Below are 12,902 nucleotides of genomic sequence, written 5' to 3'. Positions count from 1 at the left end.
ACATTGTAATATGCGTGTATTTGAAAATCTCAGAACTCCCTGAGGGTTCTGGAAACATAACGGATTTTGTGTTAGCCAATCCAGTGTAAAGGCACTTATGATATGGATACTGATCTCTCTTCTTGTTCCTTTAGTGGCTATCTTATGGGGCAGATTCCAATGGCAGCGGCATGGCAATTCTACTGGAGCTGGCACGTCTTTTCTCTCGTCTGTACACTTACAAGCGTACACATGCCAGGTAAGATTCCCACACCCAGAAACTCTGGGCTTGTCATGCCAGCTGCATGGATTTCTGTATCTACCATGGAATCGAAAAATACCTTAACTACTTCTCTAGCAAGGTTACAGTGTTGCTATAAGTGTATAATAATAATCCATTGTAATGTTTATAGACAGATATATAATATATTTGTAGTGAAGTGGAAAACGAATACTAAATAAAACAGCAGTTTTAGTATAAAGATAATTACTTACCTCCCACAAAGGAGCCAGACATTTTTCAGTCATGTGACTTCCTCCTAATGAATTAGGTGTATTCGTGACTGGTATTGGTTCAGTGCAAGTGATTACATTTAAGTGCTCTATCCTCTCTAGTTTGCTGTATGAACCCAGGCACTGTGATACGTTATTTCTCACTTTACTATAGCCGTAATTCTTTATATCCCACACTTTGAGTGTTTCTGCCTAATGTTAAATACATAATGTGTTTTGCTGCATTGTTGTAATAGCCAATATCACTTGCTCTTCAATTCACATTTCTCCCATGTACAGTTACAATCTGCTGTTTTTCGCATCAGGAGGAGGAAAGTTTAACTATCAGGGAACAAAGAGATGGTTAGAGGATCATTTGGATCACACAGGTATTATAGCATTAAGAGTAACTTTGGTAATGAAACTAAGGATACCAAACTTTGCTTCTGTCACTGTTTAAAGTATGGATGTTGGGGGCATTTGGGACTGCATTGGAAATGCTTTTTATTGAATAACATAGATGACCATTCTCTTTTTAGATTCCAGCCTCCTTCAGGACAATGTGGCCTTTGTACTTTGCTTGGACACTGTAGGAAGTGAAAACAGCTTGTACCTTCATGTCTCCAAGCCTCCCAAAGAGGGTACCCTGCAACACACCTTCCTCAAGGAGATGGAAACGGTAATCACGAGACAGATCTCCTGTTTTCTTACTGCCACTTATTAAGGATGTGACGACAAGTAAAGTTGTCTGGTAGTTTGATTGTTGGAATAGTAAAATAATGTTGAAATATTTTTTATTAAATGTAATGTTTTTCTCTCTTGCTATTTAGATTATTTCAAGTCAGTACCCTGAGGTGAAGTTTTCCATGGTTCATAAGAAGATAAACCTGGCTGACGACACACTGGCTTGGGAACACGAGCGCTTTGCTATCCGCCGGTTGCCATCTTTCACCATCTCTCACCTAGATGGACACCGTAGTGGTCACCGCAATAGTGTCTTGGATTTAAGGTAAAATGACCGTGATCAGCTGTTGTGTAGATAACTGTAAGTGCAGTGACATTTAATTACAGCTAATTCTGATTAAACTTATAGACACAACTCAAGAACTCATGTTCATGTTATAAGAATCTTTTAACTGCTAGTTAAATTAGAAGACTGTGTGCCTCATATTTGCCCCCACAATTCCTAGTATGCCCTGTAGTAGTGCCCCATTGTGTTCCAGCCACAGGACATAATGATATGTGTATACCTTCAGGCACTGTATAAGCCGTCTCTCTTATCTAGTGCAACAAACCCTGAGAACCAGCACTGTGTTTGCACTAGAGATGAGCGCCTGAAATTTTTCGGGTTTTGTGTTTTGGTTTTGGGTTCGGTTCCGCGGCCGTGTTTTGGGTTCGACCGCGTTTTGGCAAAACCTCACCGAATTTTTTTTGTCGGATTCGGGTGTGTTTTGGATTCGGGTGTTTTTTAAAAAAAACACTAAAAAACAGCTTAAATCATAGAATTTGGGGGTCATTTTGATCCCATATTATTATTAACCTCAAAAACCATAATTTCCACTCATTTTCAGTCTATTCTGAATACCTCACACCTCACAATATTATTTTTAGTCCTAAAATTTGCACCAAGGTCGCTGGATGACTAAGCTAAGCGACACTAGTGGCCGACACAAACACCTGGCCCATCTAGGAGTGGCACTGCAGTGTCACGCAGGATGTCCCTTCCAAAAACCCTCCCCAATCAGCACATGACGCAAAGAAAAAAAGAGGCGCAATGAGGTAGCTGACTGTGTGAGTAAGATAAGCGACCCTAGTGGCCGACACAAACACCGGGCCCATTTAGGAGTGGCACTGCAGTGTCACGCAGGATGTCCCTTCCAAAAAACCCTCCCCAATCAGCACATGACGCAAAGAAAAAAAGAGGCGCAATGAGGTAGCTGACTGTGTGAGTAAGATTAGCGACCCTAGTGGCCGACACAAACACCGGGCCCATTTAGGAGTGGCACTGCAGTGTCACGCAGGATGTCCCTTCCAAAAAACCCTCCCCAATCAGCACATGACGCAAAGAAAAAAAGAGGCGCAATGAGGTAGCTGACTGTGTGAGTAAGATTAGCGACCCTAGTGGCCGACACAAACACCGGGCCCATTTAGGAGTGGCACTGCAGTGTCACGCAGGATGTCCCTTCCAAAAAACCCTCCCCAATCAGCACATGACGCAAAGAAAAAAAGAGGCGCAATGAGGTAGCTGACTGTGTGAGTAAGATTAGCGACCCTAGTGGCCGACACAAACACCGGGCCCATTTAGGAGTGGCACTGCAGTGTCACGCAGGATGTCCCTTCCAAAAAACCCTCCCCAAACAGCACATGACGCAAAGAAAAAGAAAAGAAAAAAGAGGTGCAAGATGGAATTGTCCTTGGGCCCTCCCACCCACCCTTATGTTGTATAAACAAAACAGGACATGCACACTTTAACCAACCCATCATTTCAGTGACAGGGTCTGCCACACGACTGTGACTGATATGACGGGTTGGTTTGGACCCCCCCCCAAAAAAGAAGCAATTAATCTCTCCTTGCACAAACTGGCTCTACAGAGGCAAGATGTCCACCTCATCATCACCCTCCGATATATCACCGTGTACATCCCCCTCCTCACAGATTATCAATTCGTCCCCACTGGAATCCACCATCTCAGCTCCCTGTGTACTTTGTGGAGGCAATTGCTGCTGGTCAATGTCTCCGCGGAGGAATTGATTATAATTCATTTTAATGAACATCATCTTCTCCACATTTTCTGGATGTAACCTCGTACGCCGATTGCTGACAAGGTGAGCGGCGGCACTAAACACTCTTTCGGAGTACACACTTGTGGGAGGGCAACTTAGGTAGAATAAAGCCAGTTTGTGCAATGGCCTCCAAATTGCCTCTTTTTCCTGCCAGTATAAGTATGGACTGTGTGACGTGCCTACTTGGATGCGGTCACTCATATAATCCTCCACCATTCTTTCAATGGTGAGAGAATCATATGCAGTGACAGTAGACGACATGTCCGTAATCGTTGTCAGGTCCTTCAGTCCGGACCAGATGTCAGCATCAGCAGTCGCTCCAGACTGCCCTGCATCACCGCCAGCGGGTGGGCTCGGAAGTCTGAGCCTTTTCCTCGCACCCCCAGTTGCGGGAGAATGTGAAGGAGGAGATGTTGACAGGTCGCGTTCCGCTTGACTTGACAATTTTCTCACCAGCAGGTCTTTCAACCCCAGCAGACTTGTGTCTGCCGGAAAGAGAGATCCAAGGTAGGCTTTAAATCTAGGATCGAGCACGGTGGCCAAAATGTAGTGCTCTGATTTCAACAGATTGACCACCCGTGAATCCTTGTTAAGTGAATTAAGGGCTCCATCCACAAGTCCCACATGCCTAGCGGAATCGCTCCGTGTTAGCTCCTCCTTCAATGTCTCCAGCTTCTTCTGCAAAAGCCTGATGAGGGGAATGACCTGACTCAGGCTGGCAGTGTCTGAACTGACTTCACGTGTGGCAAGTTCAAAGGGCATCAGAACCTTGCACAACGTTGAAATCATTCTCCACTGCGCTTGAGACAGGTGCATTCCACCTCCTATATCGTGCTCAATTGTATAGGCTTGAATGGCCTTTTGCTGCTCCTCCAACCTCTGAAGCATATAGAGGGTTGAATTCCACCTCGTTACCACTTCTTGCTTCAGATGATGGCAGGGCAGGTTCAGTAGTTTTTGGTGGTGCTCCAGTCTTCTGTACGTGGTGCCTGTACGCCGAAAGTGTCCCGCAATTTTTCTGGCCACCGACAGCATCTCTTGCACGCCCCTGTCGTTTTTTAAATAATTCTGCACCACCAAATTCAAGGTATGTGCAAAACATGGGACGTGCTGGAATTTGCCCATATTTAATGCACACACAATATTGCTGGCGTTGTCCGATGCCACAAATCCACAGGAGAGTCCAATTGGGGTAAGCCATTCCGCGATGATCTTCCTCAGTTGCCGTAAGAGGTTTTCAGCTGTGTGCGTATTCTGGAAACCGGTGATACAAAGCGTAGCCTGCCTAGGAAAGAGTTGGCGTTTGCGAGATGCTGCTACTGGTGCCGCCGCTGCTGTTCTTGCGGCGGGAGTCCATACATCTACCCAGTGGGCTGTCACAGTCATATAGTCCTGACCCTGCCCTGCTCCACTTGTCCACATGTCCGTGGTTAAGTGGACATTGGGTACAACTGCATTTTTTAGGACACTGGTGAGTCTTTTTCTGACGTCCGTGTACATTCTCGGTATCGCCTGCCTAGAGAAGTGGAACCTAGATGGTATTTGGTAACGGGGGCACACTGCCTCAATAAATTGTCTAGTTCCCTGTGAACTAACGGCGGATACCGGACGCACGTCTAACACCAACATAGTTGTCAAGGCCTCAGTTATCCGCTTTGCAGCAGGATGACTGCTGTGATATTTCATCTTCCTCGCAAAGGACTGTTGAACAGTCAATTGCTTACTGGAAGTAGTACAAGTGGGCTTACGACTTCCCCTCTGGGATGACCATCGACTCCCAGCAGCAACAACAGCAGCGCCAGCAGCAGTAGGCGTTACACGCAAGGATGCATCGGAGGAATGCCAGGCAGGAGAGGACTCGTCAGAATTGCCAGTGACATTGCCTGCAGGACTATTGGCATTCCTGGGGAAGGAGGAAATTGACACTGAGGGAGTTGGTGGGGTGGTTTGCGTGAGCTTGGTTACAAGAGGAAGGGATTTACTGGTCAGTGGACTGCTTCCGCTGTCACCCAAAGTTTTTGAACTTGTCACTGACTTATTATGAATGCGCTGCAGGTGACGTATAAGGGAGGATGTTCCGAGGTGGTTAACGTCCTTACCCCTACTTATTACAGCTTGACAAAGGGAACACACGGCTTGACACCTGTTGTCCGCATTTCTGTTGAAATACCTCCACACTGAAGAGCTGATTTTTTTTGGTATTTTCACCAGGCATGTCAACGGCCATATTCCTCCCACGGACAACAGGTGTCTCCCCGGGTGCCTGACTTAAACAAACCACCTCACCATTAGAATCCTCCTGGTCAATTTCCTCCCCAGCGCCAGCAACACCCATATCCTCCTCATCCTGGTGTACTTCAACACTGACATCTTCAATCTGACTATCAGGAACTGGACTGCGGGTGCTCCTTCCAGCACTTGCAGGGGGCGTGCAAATGGTGGAAGGCGCATGCTCTTCACGTCCAGTGTTGGGAAGGTCAGGCATCGCAACCGACACAATTGGACTCTCCTTGTGGATTTGGGATTTCGAAGAACGCACAGTTCTTTGCGGTGCTACTGCTTTTGCCAGCTTGAGTCTTTTCATTTTTCTAGCGAGAGGCTGAGTGCCTCCATCCTCATGTGAAGCTGAACCACTAGCCATGAACATAGGCCAGGGCCTCAGCCGTTCCTTGCCACTCCGTGTGGTAAATGGCATATTGGCAAGTTTACGCTTCTCCTCCGACAATTTTATTTTAGGTTTTGGAGTCCTTTTTTTACTGATATTTGGTGTTTTGGATTTGACATGCTCTGTACTATGACATTGGGCATCGGCCTTGGCAGACGACGTTGCTGGCATTTCATCGTCTCGGCCATGACTAGTGGCAGCAGCTTCAGCACGAGGTGGAAGTGGATCTTGATCTTTCCCTAATTTTGGAACCTCAACATTTTTGTTCTCCATATTTTAATAGGCACAACTAAAAGGCACCTCAGGTAAACAATGGAGATGGATGGATACTAGTATACAATTATGGACGGACTGCCGAGTGCCGACACAGAGGTAGCTACAGCCGTGAACTACCGTACTGTGTCTGCTGCTAATATAGACTGGTTGATAAAGAGATGTCGTAGTATGTATGTATGAAGAAGAAAGAAAAAAAAACCACGGTTAGGTGGTATACAATTATGGACGGACTGCCGAGTGCCGACACAGAGGTAGCCACAGCCGTGAACTACCGTACTGTACTGTGTCTGCTGCTAATATAGACTGGTTGATAAAGAGATGTCGTAGTATGTATGTATGAAGAAGAAAGAAAAAAAAACCACGGGTAGGTGGTATACAATTATGGACGGACTGCCGAGTGCCGACACAGAGGTAGCCACAGCCGTGAACTACCGTACTGTACTGTGTCTGCTGCTAATATAGACTGGTTGATAAAGAGATGTAGTAGTATGTATGTATAAAGAAGAAAGAAAAAAAAACCACGGGTAGGTGGTATACAATTATGGACGGACTGCCGAGTGCCGACACAGAGGTAGCCACAGCCGTGAACTACCGTACTGTACTGTACTGTGTCTGCTGCTAATATAGACTGGTTGATAAAGAGATGTCGTAGTATGTATGTATAAAGAAGAAAGAAAAAAAAACCACGGTTAGGTGGTATACAATTATGGACGGACTGCCGAGTGCCGACACAGAGGTAGCCACAGCCGTGAACTACCGTACTGTACTGTGTCTGCTGCTAATATAGACTGGTTGATAAAGAGATGTCGTAGTATGTATGTATGAAGAAGAAAGAAAAAAAAACCACGGTTAGGTGGTATACAATTATGGACGGACTGCCGAGTGCCGACACAGAGGTAGCCACAGCCGTGAACTACCGTACTGTACTGTGTCTGCTGCTAATATAGACTGGTTGATAAAGAGATGTAGTAGTATGTATGTATGTATAAAGAAGAAAGAAAAAAAAACCACGGGTAGGTGGTATACAATTATGGATGGACTGCCGAGTGCCGACACAGAGGTAGCTACAGCCGTGAACTACCGTACTGTGTCTGCTGCGACTGGATGATAAATAATGATATAAAAAATATATATATATCACTACTGCAGCCGGACAGGTATATATATTATATAATGACGGACCTGCTGGACACTGTCTGTCAGCAGAATGAGTTTTTTATAGAATAAAAAAAAAAAACACCACACAAGTGAAGTCACACGACGAGTGTTTAACTTTTTCAGGCAATCACAATATAGTATACTACTAACTATACTGGTGGTCAGTGTGGTCAGGTCACTGGTCAGTCACACTGGCAGTGGCACTCCTGCAGCAAAAGTGTGCACTGTTTAATTTTAATATAATATGTACTCCTGGCTCCTGCTATAACCTATAACTGGCACTACAGTGCTCCCCAGTCTCCCCCACAATTATAAGCTGTGTGAGCTGAGCACAGTCAGATATATAATATATACATAGATGATGCAGCACACTGGGCTGAGCAGTGCACACAGATATGGTATGTGACTGTCTTGTACTCCTGGCTCCTGCTATAACCTATAACTGGCACTGCAGTGCTCCCCAGTCTCCCCCACAATTATAAGCTGTGTGAGCTGAGCACAGTCAGATATATAATATATACATAGATGATGCAGGCATGCAGCACACTGGGCTGAGCAGTGCACACAGATATGGTATGTGACTGAGTCACTGTGTGTACCGTTTTTTTCAGGCAGAGAACGGATATATTAAATAAAACAACTGCACTGCTGGTGGTCACTGTGGTCAGTCACTAAACTCTGCACTCTCTTCTACAGTATCAGCCTCAGGTCAATCTCTCTCTCTCGCTCTCCTAATCTAAATGGAGAGGACGCCAGCCACGTCCTCTCCCTATCAATCTCAATGCACGTGTGAAAATGGCGGCGACGCGCGGCTCCTTATATAGAATCCGAGTCTCGCGAGAATCCGACAGCGTCATGATGACGTTCGGGCGCGCTCGGGTTAACCGAGCAAGGCGGGAAGATCCGAGTCGCTCGGACCCGTGAAAAAAAACATGAAGTTCGTGCGGGTTCGGATTCAGAGAAACCGAACCCGCTCATCTCTAGTTTGCACACATACTTGCTTCCTAGATCCACCAATTCACGTTACCAGACTGACAGAGAAGACTCAGAAATAACACAGCTTGGTCTTCGCAGCCTAGACCTGGCTTCAAGCCCTCTGTTCCCGAGTCTCAGCAGGGAGATAAAGGCCCGGAGATTGGTTGGGTGTAGAGTCTTTCCCACCATCTAATGGTACATGAGGCAGCAGCATAGACCACCTCTAATTCCTTCTCATCAGATCAGGAGTTTTGCAGACTTATGAGGAACCCCATGCATTATCCAATCATCATGGCGTCTCTGAATGGTGCAGGCCACTACAAAAACATTCTTTTACAGGCTGATCTTCGTTTCATCTGTCCAAAGTATGCTGATCCAGAAATTGGCTGACTTTTTTTTTTTCAAAATGTAATCTGTCTTTTGTTTTCTTGATGCTTATGAATGGTTTGCACCTTGTGGTGAACCGCTCTATATTTGCTCTTGTGAACTCTCCTGGAGAGTCTTCACTTGGCTGGATGTTCTGAAAGGGCTTTTCTTTACCATGGCCTTTTTATGTTGCCGATCTCGCCAGTGCATTTTTTAAATTTTTTTTAGCAGAATGTTAATTTGGCGACTCCTATCTTAATTTTATTTGTTTTTGCAGCCTAAGGATGGCTTTTTTCACTGAGAGCTTCTTTGACCGCATGTTGTGGGTTGACAGCAACAGCTTCCAAATGCAAATTCCACACTTGGAATCAACTCCAAGCGGTTTATTTACTAATACGATTGTCCAATTACTTTTGGCCCCTTGAAAAAAGGGGGTGGCTACATCTAAAACAGCTGTAATTGCTAAACCTTTCCTCAAATGTTGATGTGAATACCCTCAATTGAAAGCCGATAGTTAGCACTCTAAAACCATATTCATTATAGAAGTGTAACTTGATTATATTTAAGTCAACTGAAATTAAAATTGTATATATTTGTGTGTATACAGATATACCTGTATGTGTCTGTCTATCCAACTTCCTCTGGATATAGAAGGTCCTCTTATGAACCCCATGAAAAGAAAAATGTGGTTATTTTAAAAAGCTTTAAGCAGGAACCACATTGAAGTCCGTTGTTGCCATGCCCAGAGCCCCCTGAATAACACTACATACAGAAGTTTAGGAGAATATAAAGAGGCAATAATTGAAAAAGTGTGGCAATCATGTAAATAGAGAATTCCTGGATGAGGCTTATTTGGACAACCTTGCTTTTTCAGCAAAATATATGGCATCAGCACTAGTGGTTAGGACATCCCCCTTAATGTGCCTTTGGGCAATATACCCAGAAAATTGCCTTGCTAATCTCTCATTTGAAGGAGCCCTTCTTTTTGGAGGCAAAAGTCCTCTGGAGGGAAGTCACACTTTTGCCACAGCAGTAAAGGTGTAAGATTTTCATTCTCCTTCACCAATTTATAGATGCAAGACTCTATAGTCCAGGAAGTCCAAACAATAGGCAAAAAAAATAAATATTTTATATGTAAAAGGCCCTCTCAAGGGGTGTGGTATTGAAAGTCGACAGTAACTAGGTCGACAATGTCTAGGTCGACCATATTGGTCGACAGGGTGTCTAGGTCGACAGGGTCTTTAGGTCGACATGAGTTTTTCATGTTATTTTGGTGTCGTTTTCTTCGTAGAGTGACGGGAACCCCAATTAGTGCACCGCGTCCCCTCGCATGGCTCGCTTCGCTCGCCATGCTTCGGGCATGGTGCCTTCGCTCCGCTACCGCTTCGCTCGGCACAGATTACCGTTCCAATCGTAGTCCACGTGGATCGTTAAGTATGAAAAGGTTCAAAAAAAGAAAAAAATTGTGAAAAACTCATGTCGACCTTTTGACCTGTCGACCTAGAACATGTCGACCTAAAGACCCTGTCGGCCTAGTTACTGTCGACCAATAGTGGTCGACCTAGACATTGTCGACCTAGTTACTGTCGACTTTCAGTCCGGATCCCCTCTCAAGATTAGAGGACCTTGTAAAGAGTATTATCAGACCGTTCCCACTAATTACGATAGGGAGGCAGAATTGCACAATATGCAGATATTTCTACCCTTTGTATGAAAATATCAATGACTTAGCTATCATAAGGCTGTCTTACAACAGTCTTCAGACCTACCCTGGTGCTTGAAAGTTTGTGAACCCTTCAGACGTTTCTATATTTCTGCTAAAAGTAAATAGAGAACCAAATCAAACAAATGAAACAAAAAAAATTTCATTTTTTTTTTTATTGAGGAAAATGATCAAATATCACATATCTGTGAGTGGCAAAGGTATGTGAACGTTTAGGCTTAGCAGATATTTTGAAGGTGAAATCAGGTTTTTTCAATCTATGGGACGACAATCGGGTGTGAGTGGACGGGTGTACTACGATATACAGACACTTGGGATCCTGGCGCCAGGATCCCGTCTGCCAGAATGCCGGCAGCGGAGCGAGTGCAAAAGAGCCCCTTGCAGGTTCGCTGCGCTCGCCGTGCTGCACGCTATTTAATCTCCCTCCAGGGGTGTAATGGACATCCCAAAAGGGAGAATAGTTGTTGGGATCCCGGCGCTGGTATGCAGACAGTCAGGATATCGAGTGCCGACATATTTACACAGAATTGTTGGAAGTCAATCCTCGTGGATATCGGCAAAGAAGATTTTTTTTGCATCCATAAATCTCCTGGACACTTTCATGTCCTGGAGACAGTTCAGTACAGGGATTTCCTCAGCGCGTTAGCAGACAACACATCCATTTCACATGTCTGCCCTTCAGCCTGATGACGTTTACAAGAATGTTTACAAAAAGTGCTGGTGACGTTGGTAGCTGAATTAATGAACGGGTTCAAGCTATACCAATTTCTCTAACGTCCTAGTGGATGCTGGGGACTCCGTAAGGACCATGGGGAATAGACGGGCTCCGCAGGAGACATGGGCACTTTAAGAAAGAATTTAGATTCTGGTGTGCACTGGCTCCTCCCTCTATGTCCCTCCTCCAGACCTCAGTTTGAATCTGTGCCCGGACGAGCTGGGTGCTGTTCAGTGAGCTCTCCTGAGCTTGCTATAAGAAAGTATTTTGTTAGGTTTTTTATTTTCAGGGAGCTCTGCTGGCAACAGACTCCCTGCATCGTGGGACAGAGGGGAGAGAAGCAGCCCTACTCTCTGAAGCTAGGTCCTGCTTCTTAGGTTACTGGACACCATTTGCTCCAGAGGGATCGTACACAGGATCTCACCCTCATCGTCCGATCCCAGAGCCGCACCGCCGTCCCCCTCGCAGAGCCGGAAGACAGAAGCCGGGTGAGTATGAGAAGCAAGAAGACTTCGAAATCGGTGGCAGAAGACTCCGTTCTTCACATGAGGTAACGCACAGCACTGCAACTGTGCGCCATTGCTCCAAACACACCTCACATACTCCGGTCACTGTAAGGGTGCAGGGCGCAGGGGGGGGCGCCCTGGGCAGCATATGGACCTTTGTTGGCAAAAGTACTCATATATACAGTTGGGCACTGTATATATGTATGAGCCCCCGCCAAAAAGATATGTATTTTAGCGGGACAGAAGCCCGCCGTCGAGGGGGCGGGGCTTCTCCCTCAGCACTCACCAGCGCCATTTTTTTCTCCACAGCTCCGCTGAGAAGAAGCTCCCCAGGCTCTCCCCTGCAGATCACGGTAGAAAAGGGTAAAAGGAGAGGGGGGGGCACATAATTAGGCGCTAAAAACACAATATACAGCAGCTACTGGGTAAATATTAAGTTACTGTGTTATTCCTGGGTTATATAGCGCTGGGGTGTGTGCTGGCATACTCTCTCTCTGTCTCACCAAAGGGCCTTGTGGGGGAACTGTCTTCAAAAAGGGCATTCCCTGTGTGTGTGGTGTGTCGGTACGCTTGTGTCGACATGTCTGATGAGGAAGGCTGTGGATGCAGAGCGGGAGCAAATGAATGTGGTGTCTCTGCCGACGGCACCGACACCTGATTGGATGGATATGTGGAAGGTTTTAAATGATAATGTTAATTCCTTGCATAAGAGGTTAGACAAAGCTGAAGCCTCAGGACAGTCAGGGTCCCAACCCATGCCTGATCCTATGTCGCAGAGGCCGACAGGGTCTCAGAAGCGCCCACTATCCCAAATTATTGACACGGATACCGACATGGATTCTGACTCCAGTGTCGATTACGATGATGCAAAGTTACAGCCAAAATTGGCTAAATCCATCCCGTATATGATTATAGCTATTAAGGATGTGTTGCACATCACAGAGGAAACCCCAGTCCCTGACAGGAGGGTTCATATGTATGGGGAAAAGAAGCCGCAGGTAACTTTTCCCCCCTCACACGAGCTCAATGAGTTATGTGAAAAGGCTTGGGAATCTCCAGATAAAAAACTGCAGATTTCCAAACGGATTCTTATGGCGTATCCTTTCCCGCCAACGGACAGGTTACGATGGGAATCCTCCCCTAGGGTGGACAAAGCTTTAACACGCTTATCCAAGAAGGTAGCCCTGCCGTCACAGGATACGGCTACCCTCAAAGATGCTGCGGATCGCACACAGGAGGTTACCCTGAAGTCCATTTATACAC

At 45.8% G+C, this 12,902-nt stretch overlaps 1 protein-coding gene across 2 annotated transcripts in view; it reads left to right on the top strand.

Moving 5' to 3' along the window:
• NCLN (nicalin) overlaps positions 1–12,902 on the top strand; it is a 68,560-nt gene that overhangs the window by 41,237 nt on the left and 14,421 nt on the right. For both annotated transcript variants that reach the window (XM_063914444.1, XM_063914445.1), the window contains exons 6-9: positions 135–238; positions 772–860; positions 1,011–1,150; positions 1,302–1,480. In XM_063914444.1, coding sequence (XP_063770514.1) covers positions 135–238; positions 772–860; positions 1,011–1,150; positions 1,302–1,480 — 512 coding nt within the window. The remainder of the gene's footprint in view (positions 1–134; positions 239–771; positions 861–1,010; positions 1,151–1,301; positions 1,481–12,902) is intronic.

The sequence above is a fragment of the Pseudophryne corroboree genome, chromosome 1 (assembly GCF_028390025.1).
Source record: "Pseudophryne corroboree isolate aPseCor3 chromosome 1, aPseCor3.hap2, whole genome shotgun sequence".
NCBI lineage: Eukaryota > Metazoa > Chordata > Amphibia > Anura > Myobatrachidae > Pseudophryne > Pseudophryne corroboree.
This window is presented reverse-complemented; position numbering and strand designations above follow the sequence as displayed.